This window comes from Condylura cristata, unplaced genomic scaffold (genome assembly GCF_000260355.1).
Source record: "Condylura cristata isolate star-nosed mole 26May11 unplaced genomic scaffold, ConCri1.0 scaffold00005, whole genome shotgun sequence".
In the NCBI taxonomy this organism is placed as follows: domain Eukaryota; kingdom Metazoa; phylum Chordata; class Mammalia; order Eulipotyphla; family Talpidae; genus Condylura; species Condylura cristata.
This window is the reverse complement of record NW_004567106.1, coordinates 23,596,851-23,616,224: the sequence shown is the minus strand read 5'-3', so window position 1 is coordinate 23,616,224 and position 19,374 is coordinate 23,596,851. Positions and strand designations below refer to the sequence as shown.

The 19,374-nt window shown below is 44.8% G+C and overlaps 2 protein-coding genes across 3 annotated transcripts in view; one reads left to right on the top strand and one right to left on the bottom strand.

Moving 5' to 3' along the window:
• CDCA7L (cell division cycle associated 7-like) overlaps positions 1-14,774 on the top strand; it is a 28,604-nt gene extending 13,830 nt beyond the window's left edge. Inside the window, exons 2-10 of one of the 2 annotated variants that reach the window (XM_012720987.1) lie at positions 3,729-3,869; positions 8,142-8,270; positions 11,004-11,360; positions 12,238-12,309; positions 12,431-12,601; positions 13,128-13,253; positions 13,715-13,864; positions 14,315-14,451; positions 14,683-14,774. In XM_012720987.1, the coding sequence (XP_012576441.1) occupies positions 3,729-3,869; positions 8,142-8,270; positions 11,004-11,360; positions 12,238-12,309; positions 12,431-12,601; positions 13,128-13,253; positions 13,715-13,864; positions 14,315-14,451; positions 14,683-14,713 (1,314 nt within the window). In that variant the 3' untranslated portion in view covers positions 14,714-14,774. Of the gene's footprint in view, positions 1-3,728; positions 3,870-8,138; positions 8,271-11,003; positions 11,361-12,237; positions 12,310-12,430; positions 12,602-13,127; positions 13,254-13,714; positions 13,865-14,314; positions 14,452-14,682 lie in introns of both variants that reach the window. The other variant, XM_012720986.1, reaches the window with a different exon arrangement.
• Positions 14,775-15,413: 639 nt separating this feature from the next.
• The window catches only part of DNAH11 (dynein, axonemal, heavy chain 11), a 256,915-nt gene continuing 252,954 nt past the window's right edge, over positions 15,414-19,374 (bottom strand). Inside the window, 3 exon segments of the mRNA XM_004676758.2 lie at positions 15,414-15,683; positions 16,362-16,502; positions 16,935-17,047. Of these exon segments, the coding sequence (XP_004676815.1) occupies positions 15,436-15,683; positions 16,362-16,502; positions 16,935-17,047 (502 nt within the window). The 3' untranslated portion in view covers positions 15,414-15,435.

The following is a 19,374-nucleotide window of genomic DNA, read 5'->3' as shown; positions in this document are numbered from 1 at the left end:
GCCCTATGAATCCTCTTTCGTTGGGTTTCTGTCATACACAAATTTTCCCTTTATGAGTTTGTTGTATCAAAGACTCTCACATATTTTACAGAGATTTTTTTTTTTTTTTTCCAAAACCCTGGAGCCTGTGACTGTTCTCTGAATGCCTTTTGCAGTTTGGCAGCCAGAAACAGCCCTGAATGCCCCAAGAATGCATAGTGGTTTTGGTTTTTTGAAAGTGTTTTTTTCCTCTGGAGCAGATGCAGAAGTGAAAGATAAGGAAGGAGGAATTGGGGGGACACACAGGCTTGTCAGCATTGGCTGCAGCCGTAGCCCTTGGGCTAATGCAGTTGCCACTGGAAGCAATTGATTCCTGTTCCTGGAGGTGCCTCATCCTCGTCCTGTATGTGCTTCCATTTAACTGAAACATTGGGGCTTCTTCTCTCTTCTCTTTTAACCCTTTTTGTCAAAATATGCTTCTGTGCTACCAAGCTTTCTGAGTTACAGAATGATGTTACCACTTTGGTCTTTCTTCATATTTGTCTCTTAATATGTGTTCTGGTTATGCAGAAGCAAAAGCAGAGAAAACTACTGTGGTTAATGTGAGTGAAGTCATTGGCACCAAACTGGACTGGCATTGCTCTCCCCACCTCTGTGCACTCAGTTTCAAGGGAGTGCTAGTTTTGCACATGAGAATGCTGTATGATAGTAGTCAAATTGATTAAAATCTTGATACTCGAGGTATCGTTTTAATATTACCACATGATGAACTAAGAAGACCCATAAGGTACTTTTGCATACCCAGGTAAAGAGATGGGTTGTCTCAGAGAAAGATACTGTATAGAGTGGAGCTGAGTTCCAAAGATAGGATGATAAGGCAATCTTCAACTTGACTGTTGCGGGGGGTTGTGCTGCTGGTGTAGGACTGAAACTATTTGGTGGGTCGATAGAGCAAGTGAATGTGTATCTGAGAAATGTTGGAGCTGGGGTTTTCTTGTGTGGGGACCGGAGGTACTAATGCAGGCATGAGGGAGGTGGGGAGGATTCCTTCCATGGTGGTTCAAACTTATGATGTTCTGTGAACTTGGGATTCAAGATACTTGAAATACCCTTGCTCTGTTGGACAGAGCCTAGAAACAACGATGCTTGACTAGTGAGCAGCACACGGAGCTCGCAGGCCTTGTGCCTTATTGGACGTGGCGAAGCCCAGCGTGGCTGCTACAAGTTCTGAAGCAGGTGACGTACAGCTAGCTGGGTAGGCTGTGCTGGAAAGCTTGTTGTGTTAAAAGGGTCCTATCAAAGGGACACAGAAGCAGATTTAGAGAAACTTTATATGGCCAAATTTGCAGCAGAAGGAATGACAGTAACGGGTTATGACTCATTTAATTAAAAAAAATCCATGTATCTACATGAGGCAGTGGGAAACAGGGACAGGGAGGAAGGTTATATATGACAGAATGCAAGCTAGTGTGTGAAGTAGGAGTAGAATTTGAAAATCATCGTTGTAAACCTTTATGTGTTAATTGATCTGGGCAAAGTTACCAAAGGATAATGAAATTATTGAGTGAAATGTTACCAGGAAGAACAGTCACAGTCTCAAATACCACCTCATTCTTATTAAGTACCAAGAGTAAAAGATATTTCTGTTAGTTAGAAATTTGGCCTATCCTTGTTGATCACACAGTGTTACCACTCAGAAGAGACAACCCAGATATTCTTTGCCCTCTGAAGGGAGGAAGAACTACACAGTAGTCTCACAAGAAAGGAAGCAGTCATGATTTGGGGCCTCTAGATTAAACTGCCAAATTATAGGACATCCAGAAGCATCCGGTAAACACCATCTTGGGACTGCAAACTCTGAAGTCAAATGACTAATTTTTTTGAAAATAAGTTGCAGGAAAAAATTAGGAATCAAGACAGAAATATGAGACCTGTACGTATGGGCCTTTGCTGGGCCATGGTGTGAACAGTTTAAAAATACAGGACAAGAGAACTGTGAACACAAACTATATTTACTTATATAGGGTGAAGTGGTATTGTGTTTATAACTGAGTTAAATAAATTTGGAAGGAGGGCTGGTACGTAGGGCTACAGATGACACAAGAGTAACCGAACAGGTGATTGCTAAGGAGTCGCTCTGTGTGTCCATTGTACTATTCCATCTCTTTTTGAATATGTTTGGAAGTTCTCATATTTTTAAATAACACTAGTATTTTATAGGAGATACTCTGATGGTCTGTGTTTCTAATTAATACAATACTTTGCAAAGTATATGTTGCCTGTGTAGAACTGTTACCAGAAGGAAATTGTGTATAAGTGTGTCCCTTGTAAACAGTCAGATAAACTCAGTCTGTACAGCATTCTATAGACAGTTGTCTTGGGCTATATAAAAAATGGCATAGGAAACAAATACAGTGCATGATCCTTATCCCCAAATTATGAAAGACATTTTGGGGAAAGAAACAAGCTTTTTTTTTGTTACCATCTTAACACTTTTTAAAAAAAAGATTTATTTTTAGTCATTTATGTAGGAAGAACTGTGGTGCAGGCCAAGGTACAGGGGGCCAGGGACAGAGTGGGGAGCAGAACAGGTGGATCTACTGAAGTGCACTTCTGAGGGGAGCCGTGGGCGGGTCAGGAGAGGTCTGCTGCACCATGCTGTGGGTCAGCTCCTTGGCCGGGGACAGACTTCGTGGCCTGCCCTAGCTTGGCTACATGGAGATTTTGACTACTGTGCCACCAGGGAGGCCCAGTGGCAGACATTTAAAGATGAGGTAAGCTTTATATTATTGAATTAATGTTACTGTAGGTGTAATTATTTTTTGAGGTTCTGTAGGAAGGTGGCCTTACTCTTGGGAGAAAATATTTTAGGGTGAATTGGTATTATGTTTGCAAATTACCTGAAACATATATAGATTAGATTGGCTTATAATAAATTGCTGTTTTCCTAGTCCAACAGTCATATCAGAAGATATATCTGGTTCAACCCAGTATTTGTTAAAAGAGACTAAGTAAATGTGCTAACAAATCATGGCTCCAGAGGAAAAATATACAGATAGTTATATTTTTCTTTCAGCTTTCTATGTGTTTAAACTTTTCAAAAAGAGGTAGGAACAAATCAGTTACCATACAAAAGTGGACTCTCAGTAGATGGTATTAAGTGTGTTGACAGTATTCTCTCTAGGAATAATTGCCTAACAGCCTTTAAACTCCCTTGAAATTAATTCCAAAATTACTTAGATTGACTCAGAATATGAAAAAGAAAGCAAGCTATTTGCTTCATTGTATGAATTTTTATATCTAAATCACTGATAAAGCAAAAATAAAATAACTGTAGGTGGAAATTAAGAGGAGCTAAGTTAATATCTCATGGATTTTTTAAAAAATATGGATGACATCGAAAGATAAATCCATTGTAGGAGAAAAATAGAGAAATAATTGTTTGCTCAGAAACTAGTATCTGTTTTCTTTTTGTCAAGAGATCTTATGTCTAGGCATAGCCTTGACATTTGCTGGAAGATAGGATATAACGCTGGAATTTGAAAAAGAGGTCTTATCCTTTCCTCATTCCCATATTGCTGTGAGGGATCAGCTGAAGCACGTGTTACTTGGGGCTGCTGGGGCTTGCCAGGCAGCCACAGCAGGTGGCGGAGTTTGAGATGGTCACTCCTACTGTCCTTTAGAAAAGAAAATTTTCCTAAGAGGTTATAGCAGTGTTATATGCTTCTTCTTTTCTGAATCACAAACAGATACCCAAAGAAGTAGCTGACATCTTTAACGCCCCCAGTGATGATGAAGACTTCCTTGGTTTTCCAGATGATGTTCCCATGGAAACCCTCTCATCAGAGGAAAGCTGTGATAGTTTTGACTCGCTGGAGCCCAGGAAACAGGTACCACAGTGCTGGCTTCAAGGCAGGCGTGTCTGGAAGCCAGAATATTGGTTCAGATATTCTTTCATTTGACTGTGGTTTGAGATTGGTGATAGCGGTTGTTGAGTATTTTTATTTTCTAAGTGTTTTAGTATCTTTACATTTCCAGATTCTGGTGCTAGAACTTTGCCTCACTTTTGCTGCTTAAATTATACACACACACACACACACACACACACACACACACACACATGCATACATATAGATTATAGGCAGAAACAGGCTACCTTCTCTTTTTTTATTTAAAAATTTGTTCATACAAAACTAGGGTATAAGCCAGAGGTGCAGGGGCTGGCAGGGAGGGTGAGCCCCACACAGGGAGAGCCTGGCATGTGAACAGGAGTGTGTGGTTGCTTTGAGACATCTCATGAGTGTGGCTCTGGGGCACTTCACTCTTGGAACTATGGCATTCTTCCTTACCGGCTTTGATCTGTGCAAACACAAATTACAGTTCTCTGAGAGTCTCCTGGAGGTTGACATTGTGCCTAGCAATAGAACAGCGAGTCAACATATATAGCTTTCTGGGGCCTTTTCTTTTGCTTTCATCGTGACACTGAAAATTCTTGATTCTCTTTGACCATCGCCTCTCTTCAAAGACCCACCTGGCTTCAAGTGGACAAGTATAGGAAGGGAAGCAATTAGTGCAACGTGTCTGCTTTCTTAGCTGACTTGTGAAGATTCTGGGGGTATGTTCTGTCGGAGGCCACTGGAGGCCTCCCCATCTCTGCGATCCCCCTGATGTCACCAAAGCATCTGTCCCCTACAGCCACTTCCACGTCCTCTGTTCTTTTCCACTTACATCTTTATTGTGTTGAAACGCAGCATTGTTTATTGTCACCTCATCTTTTTCCTGTCTCTCCTGTAGATGTTCTTCAAATTCTGCCTTCCGGCCTTGCTTTCCTTAGTGAGCTCCATGATAGCTTGGCTTCGGCGGCTCACCTCCAGGTTCTTCCAGCCTCAGGTTGGTTTGCCTGGCCAGTTGTACTAGTCTTGAGTTACTGGAAACTGCCATTTTCTTCCCCCAGTTGTCTCTGGCTTTCCCACTTTATCTCCATCTTCCTCTTTATCCTCCCTTCTCCTGGACTCTCCCAGAGAGTTGGTGAAACAATGCCAAGTTCCTTGCCTCCATCTCCTCCCTCTTTCCTCACCTCTTCATCCCTTTCTCACCGTCCTCATAGCCTTTGTCCAGATGCTCCCCACTCTGATTCCAGTCTGTCTAGCTCCCCTCCTCCCTCGTGCTGCAGTCTCCTGTCCCCATTCCTGAGTGGTGATGGAGCGCAGAGCCTGTTGGGTCCAATGGGAAGCGTTTCTGAGTGTGGAGGACCTGTTAGGTGCCCACAAGCCTGGCTTGTAGTGGACATTATTAGGAAACAAAGTATCTGGTTTTGGTGCTGTAACACCTGATTCCATCATGCAAGACTTCTTCCCTCCCACCCCCAGTCAGAGCCCAGCCAGGTAGGTGGTCGGTGACTATGTGCTTCTAATATGGGTCACGTGGGTTTCACGTACCTACCTGGGAAGCTGTGAGTGTTGCTGTTACTCGTCCTCTGGCAGGTGTTGAACTGAAGCTCAGGGAGGTGCCTGTCCAAGGCCACACTCCGAGAAGGCAGCTGAGGTGCTTCTCAGCCTCAGACCTGCTACCATCCTCTCTCCTGCCCACTGGGCAGCATTCAGCCAGGAACTGCATTGCTGCCCTCGGCACGTACTGTCCTGCCCTCTGCTCCAGGGCAGGCTGCTCTCCCAGCCTGGGCGCCCTCTCATCAGCTTCTGACGCTCTGCCCTACACCCTTCCTACACCTGCCCTTCGGGCCACGTGGATGTGTGTTCCATGAAGCCTGCATGAATTTCCCCTTTGTCTGGATGCTGCACTGCCTAAGTCTTCCTCGTACACTGACCCTCATGGTGGTTACTTGCTAATTCGTCCATCTTCCTGGAGGGACTTCAGGCTCGAGTGTGGCCTTCTGGCTCCCCCGTATGTGACTGCATGCCTGCACTGTCCCTTTCTTCTTGCTTCAAACATGCAGACCCCGACCCCGCTGGGTAGGACTGAGTTGCTCTGCCTGTCTTAGCTTTCCAGTCTGTTTCTTCATGTAGAATAAAAATGTGGGCCCTCCCTGGTGGCGCAGTGGGTTAAAGCACAGCACTAAGAAGCTAAACATGAGTTTGATCTCTGCCCCACCTTGGAGGTGACACGTGGCTCAACAAACCTCCCCTGACCCGCCCACTGCTCCCCTCAGCAGTGTACTTCGTCAGTCGGTCTGTTCTGCCCCTGCTCTGTCTCTGGTGAATCCTCTCACCACGCCTGCACCTCTGGCCTATACCCCAGTTCTGTATGCATAAATAAATAAATCTTTAAAAATATATAACCATCCAGTAGCCCCCCTTTTCACCTGTTACGTGCTTATGTTCCTGGTCGCAGACATGACCAAGGCCCTTAGTCCACTGCTCGAATTGATTTCAACGAATAACACAGATTCTGGAAGGCTGTAACAAAGACCATGTGAGCTGGGTGTGTGTTTCATGCAGACCCCTGTTAAAAACAAATTTTTACACCCCGAGGAATAGGAGAAAACATAATCCCAGTTTAGGACTATAGTTAGCTCATTTTTTTGCCAGCAGAACAAGCCCTTGTGATTTCTCCTCCGCTGCCCTGGGAGGCCAACTCAAAGGATAGAGGGGAGCAGAAGGACTGGAAGGTGGAACTTGATGCTCGAAGGCATGGTGAGCTTGCCTGAGGCGTAGGCAAGGACTATGGTGTATGGTGAAGTCACGGAGAGGCCCTATTGCCATAAAACAGACTGCAGGGCCGCTCAGGGCACTGGGTGCAGGTGTTTCCTGCTCTCCGACGTGGCTCCCTGTGGAGTGTGGTTCTTCTTTAATGACTGCCCTGGCCTGCTGCTTCAAGCCTTAACCAGCACACTCCTGAGCCGTTGCAGCCAGCTGGGGGGAAGCTGTGTGAACTCGTATGGTCTGCTAGGCAGTGCTGACTTAGGTCTCCCTTGCAAACAATTTGAGTTTCACTTTAAAGGAAACTTCCTTTTTGTATGTGTATTATTATTATTATTTTCAAGCAGCTGTACCGCAGCTATCAACAAAGGAACAAAGTAATTTAGCTCTGAGCACACTTACTCCAATTACCCATAATAATTCATAAGACACATTTTTAAGATTAAAAAATGCTGGATACAGGCATTTCTTTCTCTTTCCCCTGTACGTTTTTTCGCTCGTCTATTATATCTGTTTTTCTCTAGAGATTATCTAAGCTCTAAGAAGTATATAATTAAAGTCAAGGAAAGGCAGGGGTAGATAAATATTCACCAGTCAAATGTGATGTGATGAGGGGTCATAGCTGTATCAGGCGTGGGAGGAAGAAACGTCAAAGGGGCTTGGGGACATGGACTCAGCCTTGGCTGCCAGCTCAGGGGGCTGGGTGTGGGTCTCCTTTCTTTTGCCTCTTCTGAGCATGGGGACAAAGTCATAATTGGAAACTGTCTCAACGAGTCAGTCATAAATCATTTTTCCTTCTGCTTCCTCGTTACCTGTACCCCCAGGGAACTCCTGGGGGATCAAGATCCTGGAGGAAAGGAGGGAGGTTTCTCTGTGTCCTCTGCAGTAATTGGTCATGGGGCGACTCCATGTCTCCAGCCAGCAGAAGAGATGCTTCTCCACCAAGAGGTGCCATCTGCTAGCGGGAGTTAAGGACTGGGACCGGGAGGAGACCGAGTCGGGTGGCTGTCAGAAGGGAAAGTCAGCACGTGGAAGGCGCCACGATTCCTCCTCACATCTTCCCATTGTTTTCATCTTGCGGGGAAGCAGACGATGGCCAGCTCTGGCAGGAGAAACTGAGTAGCGTTAGCACCTACTGATGGAGGCTACAGCCATTCTGAATTTTTTAAAATAATTTGACTTCTGGTTCTGAATTTTGTTTTAGCAAACATGAACATATGTGCTGTCTAATGTGGTAAAATACACACAGTGTGAAATATTTACCATTGCAGCCATTTTTAAATGCAGGCAAGTCCCCAGTTTCTGGTCAGCAGGATGCCACGTGGCACTCACTAGATTCATGGTTGTGTGCAGCCCTCAGCAGCCCCCTTCTCGAGAACACTGTCAGCACCTCAAACAGCTGCTCTGCCCCACTGAATAGTAACTGACTCCCCACTAGGGTGACTCGCCCCTGCTAACCTCCATTCTTTCTTTTTCTATGATGTACATATGTTTTTAATTTAGCAGGATGTGTGTTTCCACTCCAAATACTTAACAGAAGAACTAAGAAGAATCTTCATAGAGGACACTGACTCAGAGACAGAAGACTTTGAAGGGTTTACACAGAGTGATCTGACTGTGAACAGCAACCCAGAGGTAATGGTGATAACCATCAACACGAAGGGGTATGGGTTGTAATATTTTTAGTCCAGTTTCTCATTGGCATCTAAACTTGTTAATAAGATCAGTTCACAAATGAAAAGATTTTACTTTGTTTAAACCTTTGTCTTATAAACTCGTTAACAGGGTATAAAGATCATCACTCTCAGGTGAGTCCTTCACCTTCTACTCCATTGTTCTTTTAGAGAAAATCCAGTTTTCTCCCCTGGTGCCTTGGGGGAATATGTCTTATCATTGAATTTCAGATTATCTTACACCACTGTGGTAAGAGGAGGGCCTATTTGGAGTAGTATGTTTCTTAAAGTCTTTTTTTTTTTTTTTTTTAATGTTTTATTTATTTACACAGACTAGCACAGGGGTCTAGGCCAGAGGTGCAGGGGGTGAGGATTCACCAGAGACAGAGTAGGGAGCAGAATGGGCAGATCTACTGAAGTACACTGTTGAGGGGAGCAGCAGGTGAGACAGGAGAGGTCTGTGCCATGTGGGTCAGCTCCCATGCCACAGTGGTTGGAGACAGCTTGACAGGGCTGATATCCCCTGTGCCACCAGGGAGGCCCTTAAAGTAATTTTCTGTTGTGTGACATCATAGTGTTAGGCTTAGAAGTTTGACAGAAATTTCCCATGTGCATTTTTTTTTAAAGATTTATTTATTTATTCATACAGAACTGGGGTATAGGCCAGAGATGCAGAGGGTGAGAGGATTCACCAGAGACAGAGCGGGGAGCAGAATAGGCAGATCGAGGAAGTACACTGCTGAGGGGAGCAGCGGGCGGGTCAGAAGAGATCTGCCGCGCCATGTGGATCACCTCCGGGGCAGGCGGGAATCGAACTCATGCAGAAGTGGCTTTAGCTTCTTAGTGCAGTGCTTTAACCCGCTGTGCCACCAGGGAGGGCCCCCATGTACATTTTAGTACTTCATTTTAGTCAGTTAAATTTTTTCTGAAGTAATACTGGTTTATGACATTGCATAGCTTTTGTTCCCTGTGTATTCTTGATTGGATGCCTGCATACTCAAAGACAGTGCTGCCTCCCTCATTCCTGAGGGAAATCCACTCAGCACAGTATCACGAAGATTTGTTCATCTTATCCTTTATTTCATATATTTAGTCATATTTACTGGCCAGTGAGTATTTGAACCCAGGGTAACTTTAAAGAATAGCTTTTGGATTTTTTTTTAAGTGTACAAGAGTTTTTTTGCTTACTGAAAAATAGCATGTATTTATCCCAGATCAATTACCACTTTCTCCTCTGGTATCAAAATAGAAGTTCAGCCTCTTTACATTCTCGGAAGCTTCTAAGGAACCACTTCTGGCATGGAACCTGTGTCGAAGTTTAAATAGCTATAACTAGTAGGTTCACTTTGTCCCCCTCATCTTTTCCTGGGGGGATCTTAGGCCTGAAAGCCCTAATGGTAGGCTGCCTTGTTTGACGATGATTTTTTTCCCCCATGAATAGCAACACAGAGACCCCACTGTCCTTTCACTCTCTCTACAGCAACTCTGTGTATGGCAGCTTTTGTGTTCTGGCCCCCATATCTCTAGTTTCCTGCCAGCGAAATAGTAAAATCTTTCCAAACCTGATTGAGTATTGTCAACTTTGTGGCTTATTTTATGTTCTTCAGTGAAGTGATGAGTAGTTACTCAGAGAATTTGTATTTCCAGCATGGGAAAGTGAACTACCCCAAAAGTCCTTCCCCCCTCATAGTTTATAAATTTTAGGGTGTGAACTGTAATGTTAACTCAGATCAAACTCATAGCTCATGGTAGTTTTACCTGAAAGTTTTATTTTAAAATTCATTGTGAAAATAAGCTTTGTTGCCTCCCTCCCCAATCTCCTGCCACCCTGATGAGGTCTCCCGAGCCTGTTTCTGACCGTGGGATCTCACCAAGCCTTGGGGTCTTCCTGCCAGTCATGACCTTGGCCCTCGTGGTCAGCTCTGAGGGGGGCTGAGTCTCCCCAGTCTTTAGTTTGCCTTTTTCTCCCTTCATCTTTTGCAGTAAGCTGCCCAACATCTTTCGTAGGAGGTGGGTGGGTGGAGGCCAGTAAGTTCTCCAGCTACTTCTCCACCAGCAGGACCGCCCGACAGCCGTTGTTTTTAATTTCAGAGTTACTAATAGAGGAAGTTTAACACTAGTAAAACAAGGTAAATCAATGCTGGAGAGTTGTATTTGTCTCCTTGGCTAGGTGTGGATTGATACATATGTCAAAGTCAGGCAGTTTTTATTTTCCCCCTTCCTCTGCCTTCTTTTCAACTTGAGCCCAGCTGTAGCTTAGAGACTTCCTGAGGAAGTACAGCTGTGTGCAGTTGTCATAGCAGGCCTGGTTTTGGGAGGCCCTCACCTAGGCTAACCTTTCTGGCACATGGGTTCTCTGCTGCTGCTTAGAGTCCCTTCACAACTGAGTGTCCCCACTGTCATCTTTGTTCTTGAATTATATGTTAATGCTGGAGAACTATTCCAAGTAGAATGGGAAAAGGGGCAGGGAGGTTCCCCCCGTGGACCTTGACACCCTGATAACTGGGCATTCTGCTGCTTCTCTGGCTCAGTCAGGAGTTCTGTCTCTCTCATAGATGCTATTCCTACTCTTCAGAAGGGGATGATCTTGTCTCCCCCTCAACCCCCCCCCCCCAAATAATGTCAGAGTGGTTTTAAACATGTCTTGTGAATGTCTCTTACAGAACAGACTAAATGTCCTTTCTCATTTTGTTAGCTTGCAGAGTCTGATTTGAGCGACAGCGATAAAGCAACTTTAGAGAGTGAGGAAGAGGATGATGACGAAGAAAAGGCTACCCCAAGAAGAAGCAGATCTAGAAGAAGCAGCTTTGGTCTTCGAGTGGCTTTTCAGTTCCCCACCAAGAAACCAGCACAAAAATCAGATAAGGACAATTCTGAGCTGTTGTTTCCTAGCTCTTGCTTACAGGACAGTAAAAAAGCAATTGGAAGAAAGAAAAACTGCAGACAGGGGAAGGAAAGGGCAGACTCTGCCTCTGAATCTGAGGATGACGGCCAGGACAGCGCGGATGCTCTACTGAAGAGGACCAGGAACATCAAGGAGAACAAAGCCATGGTAAGGCCATGCGGGGAGACCCAAGCTGGCTGCTTTGCCCTCACAGCTGCTTTTCTTTTCTCAAACCCCAAGCAGCTAAGTAGCTGATAAGCTCTGGTTTGGGAACAGAAAGGTTTCCTTGGCTCATTTCCAGCTCCTACATGGCACTGTACTCTAGTGCCCATTAACTGTTTAAGGTTGGAATGCAGAGTGACCCTAGAAGGACAAGAAACATGAGGTGTGCAGGTTGGGCAGGATTCAGCCTGGAAATTCTTGTGCTGTGGTGACGACTGTGTGGTTTCAAGGCAGCAGCCAACCAAATGAAAGAGGCCTTCTAGGCATTAGAATGGCTTTGTTGCAGTAATTAATGGAGCAAGGTGAAATGTTTGTTTATTGTAAGTAGGTTTTTTGCAAAACTGCTATGCCTAGTTGTGGGTGAATTTTATCCTAAGACTCCTCTGTGTTTAGGCAAGGAAAAGTATTAAATACTGTAGCTATCTCAATTTCAAAACTCACTGTTCTTCACGGTTTTAATGACACTTGTACATTTGTCTAAATATGGAAAAAAATCCCACATAAAAAACACCTATCAGAATAGTGTAGTTGAACCCTTTATTTACCGAACATGATGGAGGTGTACAAAACACATTCCAGGGCCACAGTAGTCAGGACCTTGCCTTTCCTGGGACACATTTCAGTGTGTCCTGTCCTCATGTAGATGGGGCATCGGTTTTATTCCTATGGGTGATAATGGCATCTGACCTGTGGAGAAAAAGATGTTGGAAATTATAAGAGTTGTCAAGGTCTTACATAAATGATTGCAGCTAAGTTTCTTGTGATAGGCTTTGCCTGAACTGGTGGTTGTTGGTTAAATTCCTTTTTTTGTTCCAAACTTCAGCTTGCTCAGCTATTGGCAGAATTGAACTCAATGCCAGATTTCTTCCCAGTACGGACCCCGAACTCAGCTTCTGTAAGTGGAACTCCTATGGTTGTTGACATCGCTACTGATCTATAGTACTATAGTAAGCGGTAGGCAGATGGCACCTATTCTAGAAAGTATCCACTTCTGTATGTCTCGCTCTTGGTTTCAGAAGAAGAAAACAGTGAGGAGGGCCTTCTCGGAAGGACAGATCACACGGCGCATGAACCCAGCGCGGAGTGCACGGCCTCCTGAGAAGTTTGCGCTGGAGAACTTCACGGTCTCAGCCACCCAGTTTGCAGAGGAGTTTCACAGTATCAGAAGGAGGAGGACCATCAGTGGGGTATTTGCCGACTATAATAAGGTGTTCTTTGTCTAAGCCAGTAGTCTTCAAATACAGGCACTCATTATTTCTACCTGGTTCAAAATACAAAGGTTCTGACTTGGTAGATGGGCAGAAGGTGAGAGTTTACATTTCTGTCCGGGTCCCAGGTGGAAGTGGTGTTTCCTCGGCCACAGTCCTAGGAGCTGAGCTCAGATGCTGCTCAGCTGTAGAGAGTCTAGTTAACAGCCCCAGTTGGCTCCCTAGTTTTGCTTATGGAAAAGTACAATGATGGTCCAAGCCTTCTGGCCCCTTCGTGGCTTGGCTTTTCAGTCTGGTTTACTTCTTTCCCTCTCCTCGGTGTGTCTACCAGAGAACCTGAGTTTCACTGACTGGGGGTGTCACCTTACAATTGAGGAAGGTTGGTGTGTTCTCAGTGAGTGAGCAATGCCAGGGTGGTAACACTGTTGATGCTAGCGCTGTCTGGTTTCTTATATTTTTTCAGCCATGCAAAATACACTGACTTATGCTTGGTGTCATTTTGCAGGGGAAGTGCCAGGGGTACAGGCGACGGCGGCGTGCCTCTTCTTTCCGGCCAGTGGAGGATATCACGGAGGAGGACTTAGAAAATGTTGCCATTACTGTTCGAGATAAAATCTACGACAAAGTTCTGGTGAGTTACTTTTAGGATCATGACTTAATGGCAGTCTAAGTCACTGGTGGTTGAAACCCTGCATGGCTTTTAAGCAGTTTCTGGAGGAGGGAAGTCATTCTTACTGGGAGGGTCTTTCTGGGGAATGCACTTTATATAGAGAAAAACATATTTAGATGTAATGTTCATATTGTACAGGTTTCAAATATTGGGGAAACTATAGTCATAGAAAATACCTTGGCCCATTTTTAACAGAGTACCTGAGTTAAGCAGTTACCAGGTCTTTCTTTTTTGGAGAACTAAGACTATCTCAAGGTAATATTTTTGTCAACATTTTAAAATCACATTTTACACACTGAAAATAATTGACTTTTGCAAAGCTCACAAAAGTCAAGTAATGTTGCTTGATTCTAGGGGAAGGGGATGTGTGTGCCCACTGCAGCACTCGGGGTTGATCCTCTCATCACACCTTCCCCTCTTAGGGCAACACTTGCCATCAGTGCCGACAGAAGACCACAGACACCAAGACAGTGTGTCGGAACCAGAGCTGCGGCGGAGTGCGAGGACAGTTCTGCGGGCCGTGCCTGCGGAATCGCTATGGGGAGGACGTGAGATCAGCGCTGCTGGACCCGGTAGGTACAAGGGCTCAGCATCACAGCTAGCTGGAAATGAAATCACCATTTCCTTCTGGAACAAGAACAAGCTGCCTGAGAGGTTGCATTGGGTTTTCTAAGTGAATGTGGGTACCTTTCACTACTTACACTTTAACCTTAAGTCAAATGATTCCACAACCTCTGAATGCCTTAATTTCCTCTGTAAAATGAGGTGGCAGCCTCACTATGGGATGTCTATCTGGCAGTCAATGTACCGTCCCCAGTCGAGAGGGCTAGAAACAGTTACTGAGGTTGTGACTGATCACTCTTAGGGGGCACAGGGTATGTAACAGGTGAACGAGAACTCCACCCAGTGCTGATGTCATTGACCCGGGCAGCTGCACGAGGGAGGCCTAATGCTCCTGAAGTCCAGATACCCTATCTGGAATTTGTGGCTAAAGGGAAATTCCTGCTTCATTTGTCTTCTAGGATTGGGTGTGTCCTCCCTGCCGCGGGATCTGCAATTGCAGTTACTGTCGAAAGCGTGATGGCCGCTGTGCCACAGGGATCCTCATTCATCTGGCCAAATTTTACGGTTATAACAACGTTAAGGAGTATCTGGAGAGGTAGGTCTTAGCTTCAAAACTGGAGGCACCTTAGTGCCATTCAGCTATTTACTTTGAAGAAGCTCCTACCAGTGGTGGTGTCCCTGTGTAAAAATCCTCCCTTACTTTCTGGTAAGCTGCTTCCAGCATTAATTAACACAGTAAGTTTAGGGCCACCACTCACCCTACTGAGTAGAGAGGTGTGGGGTGAAGCTTTCCACTGTTGTACTAACACTTCTTGTCTTTTCTCAGCTTACAGAAGCAGCTGGTTGAAGAGCACTAGGGAAAAAAGGAACCAACCCCACAGCCCGCTGCGCTTTCATATAGAAGTTCTTTGTCTATCTAAATGCTGTTTTAAAAAGATTGTTTATATGGTTAAAAAGATTTCTCAGGAAGACAAAACAGAGGAATCTGTGTCTACACAGAAGTGTTTCTGTATTGAATTGTTAAAAAGCATCTGTAGATGATTAAAACGCACAGTTAAAATGTAGTGGAGTTGAAGCAGCTCAGGTAAGGTACCGAGGAATATTGCCTAAGCGGCTCCAGCTTATTACTGTTTTCTAATTCCCATAGAGGTTATGTCATTCTTTAGTTCCAATCAGGTAGTTTGTCTAGGGACATTTACAGTGAATAGTCCTAACAAGTGCAATTAATCACAGAACTTAAAAACTTGAACAAAATGTGGATATTATACCGACACTGGAGGCCTTGGAGTGCTGCGGGCCAGCTGGAGCAGCCTCTTTTTTGCTGCTTCTATGTTTTAAAGGGATGTCAGGGCTAACAGTTTTTAATTTAAAAAGATCCCATTATAAACCCCACTTAAGGACTAGGAGAAAACCCTGGTAAGAGAAACTGTATAGGTTTCTAGTTTTTCCCCCCTACATTTTCTTATTTCTCTCAATACTATGAGTGATGTTTTTTAAAAGACTGACACTTGAGTGACTCAAGCTGTGTGTGCCTCTCAGTGTTGCTGCCCATGGCAGTGGCGCATGCTCACCGGGGCCGTCAGGCTTCCAGCAGGAGAGCCACGCCTGCCAGGACCCACTTGGCTGTCTTCTCTCTGCTCTTCAGTCTGAAGGTCCAGACGTAGCTGGCACCCCTCATTTTGGTTTTGTACACCGGGCACTCGTAGGTGTGTTTGGTTTCCTGTCTGTCTGTGGGGATGGCCTTTGCAAAAATGACGGGCATCGTGGACGTCAGCTCCTTGAGGCGGGCTTCGGCAATGGTTCCCAACTGGGTATCCCATCTGGCACCTGTGGGGGGCAGGAAACAAGGATTGCAACAGTGTGGTGTGTTGGTAATGATTCTGCAATTGTTGCAAGCAATAAATGTTCTGGTTTGGTCACATTACTGCTTCTCACTGGCTTTCTTGCTTATTAGCTGGCCCGGGGGTTAAGGCCGGCACTGTGTGAAGGCTGTAAATACAGGCTGTCGCGCCTCAACTTGCCTGTGAAAACAGATTACACAAAACCCATAAAGGGAGGGCATTTTCTCGAGGTGGCTGAACAAGTATGGTCACTCATACTACTTCCCCGGCCAGGCTTTTAAACCTGTGACTGTCTGGTTTAAAATGAAAACGAGCATCTTGGCAGACACAAGGATAGCGTATTTCTTGTCATGTCCTTTAGCATTACTTACAGGCTTGCTGACATAAAATCTCAAAGTTACTGATCGTTTTTACAACGGATAGAAGGACAATCTTGGATTATATTTAAAAAGCAAAATAAGCCTTAAGTTTTACTCTGGCATTAACATTAGAAACGCATGCAACTGTATATAATAGCTATCAACTTACTGACTTAAGATGTGGAATACAGACTGGCATTTGCATGGTCTACAAGAAGGACTAACCATTAACAGGAGTAAAGGGATGCTGAGAACTGGAACCTGTGTGTGGAAGGTCCCAATGTGGGAAGATCAGGGTAGCTTACCTTCCATGAAAAGTCCGTGCAAGTAAGCTCCTTCCCTTGGGGGATGGCCATAATCCTCCTTCGTTTTTTTGGTGACATCAACAGTCAAGCACATTTTATCCAGTGGCCACTCATTTTTCCGAGCCATGGTCTGCATAATCGCTTTGGGAAGAACAGGGACAGGATGAAAGTGTACACAGGTGCCCCACGAACATGAGCGCTAGTGAGGCCTGCGGCGGCCTCTACTGTGTTTTAGGCTCTTCAGGATTTGCTTATGGTTTCACTAAAGCAAGGCCTGAAAGTCAATCTCCCTGGTTTTATAAATGCAGTTTTAGTGCAGCAGCCACACCTGGTAAGTGCTGAGGCTGCTGGTTGGGCACTGTCACAGCAGAGTGGGGCTGTTGTGACCAAAGAGCATTTGACCCTTTATAGAACAGGTTTGCTAGAGCACACTTGGCGGCTCGTGGGGCCACTTTCCCTGAGTAGCATTTCCTCTGTGGTTGCTGTGGTCACTGCTCCTCCCTGTTCTGTAACGGCACGGAGGCTGGTGAGGCACTCACAGGTTGAGAGAGAAAGCACACAGGGCTACCTTACCAGTGAGGAAGGACTGAGGATTGAAGAAGCCAGAAAGCCACACCACAGCCGGCAGGGAGAGGTCTTGTGTCCAAGCGTCCAGTTCTCGACATCGCATGAGGAGGTCATTAAACCTGGTTAATGAAAGGTAGGAAAAGAGAAACTTGCCTTTTAGAAATAAGTTTACAGCCCATGTAGGTTCTGGAGGAAGGGTGGTTGGTGTGAGGACTCCACCACAGGTAGTGTTATCACAATGTTCACAGAACATTGTCCCTTAGAAGGTCTCGATTTTTTTCCTGTTGGAATGTTAAATGGAACTATTACAGCTAGGGACAAACACTGGGCACTGGGCCATTCCTAGTTAAGGAACTGCATGGCATTAGGACGACCATCTGCCCCAAGTTAGGTGGTGAGTGTGCCCAGGTGGCCCGTGTATGGTCTTGGCGGGTCTGTTCAGGAGGCCCACGGGCAACACCTGTGTGGAGTGGGGCAGGAAGGCTGCTGCAGTGGAGCATGTAGCAGTAGTTTTCCTACACGTGATTACTATCTGAAAGGGGAAAGGAGAGGTTATTAAGGGAAATCATGCTCTTACATCTTGCAGGCCTGTGGTTTCAGACACTGTTTTCAAACAGGTTCTAATTGGTACCACTGTTGTGCAAGGTAGGAAGTATCTGCAGTTAACCTGTGAGGACACCGACTTGCTGAGGTTAAGGAAAGATGGACTTAGGTAGGTTTAAGAGACATTATCAACAGTGGGGAGATGGCGCGCAGAGAGGGCGTCCATTGTAAAGGTCAGCAAAGCACTTCTCCAGAGTGGTGGCCATAGGCCCAGCCACTGCAGTCCTGTGGGGCCTTGGCTGGCCCAACATTGCAAAGGAGCAGTGCTTGGTGAAGAGTCATCCTGACCAAGTGCCACTGCCCAGACACTTGCTGACCTTGGGCTGTGGAGAAGGAAAGACTAAAACATTCACGTTCAGACTTGGGTCACCACAAGGAGCTGCTAGCTTAGAATCTGGCCCTTCATATTTTTAAAAATAATTTAGGGGAAACATACTTGGAGGTGATTAAAAGGAACAGCAAGGGTAAACATACAACACCTAAAAATTTGCTCCAAGAGGCTGACCAATATTATCAGACACTTTGCAAAAAGAGAGTTATAAATGATGTGATTGTTTTTGCAAACAAGATTATGGTGCAGGAGTGGGCAGGTAAGGACAAAATAAAGGAATAATCAAGTTGGAAGATAGCAAATAGAGATGATAGAAGCAAAGGGAAAAAGGAGAATATCAAAAGTAAATGAAGAGTTAAAGTAGAAAAGATAGGAACTCTGACAGAGAATAGCCAATGCAATGGACTATGAAGAGAAACAACCCTGGATCATTGGGGGTAAAGACATGAAACTTTAAAGGGAAAAAAAGTTTATGCTAGGTTCAGACACAAGCAGAGAATCAGTGATGCCGCCTAAGCTCTCTGACCTCTCTTTATACCTGGAGTATGAGGTCACAAGGCTATGGCCTGAAAACCAGCAAATTCAACAAATAGTTTAAACATAAGAAGAAGCAAGCACTTAATTTTATTTTCTGGGTTATTAACCTAAGAGAAAAAGAACAGGGTTGCTAGAGTGACATGTCACTGCTGTTGTGACATGTAAAAGTAACCCCCCTGCCCAGATATGAATATGAGAAACTGATAAACTATGGAGATTTAAGGGAAGAAACAGGAGACACTAAATGACACAGCAGCCAGGATATAGATGCACAGATTGAAAATAGAGTTCAGGTAGATAAAATGAAGACGAGAGGGCAAGGAGGAGAATTAGCAAAGATGGCTGATGATTTTGCAGTGGAAACAATTGGTGCCCTCGTGCCTAGTTGCACACAGTACCAGGTACCGTTGTAACATCCACACCCAAATACAGCAGTGAAAATAGCAAGAGCGAGATATTTCAAACTACCTAGAGAGAAAAACCATGAAGGTGTAACAAGCGTGAGGACAGAGGCGTCAGTGACAATGTGATACTAGTATTCAGAGAGAAAACTTACCTGTGTGTAGAATTCCAGTATAGTCCAGTAAGATTGGATGCCATGAGAATTCTGACACTAAACTTCTTAAACACTCCCCTCCCCAGACAGTCCTGCTGTATTTTATCTTTGGTGACCAGAAGGGTGGGGGAGGCGGTAGACAAAACCCACAGAATGCAACAGTGAGCAAAGAAATGGATATATGTCAAAGTAAAAATAATTATTAAAAATACTGTGGTCTGCAGAGGAACTAATCAAAACCATCCACCAGTTTAGCAAGGTAGCAGGTTATAAAATCAACACACAAAAGTCAGAAAAGTCAGAGGTTTTCCTATACACAAACAACCAAGCAGAAGAAGCAGAGATAAAAAAAAAAAATCCCCTTTTCAATTAAAAAGAATCAAATACCTGGGAGTCAACCTAACAAAGGAGGTAAAAGA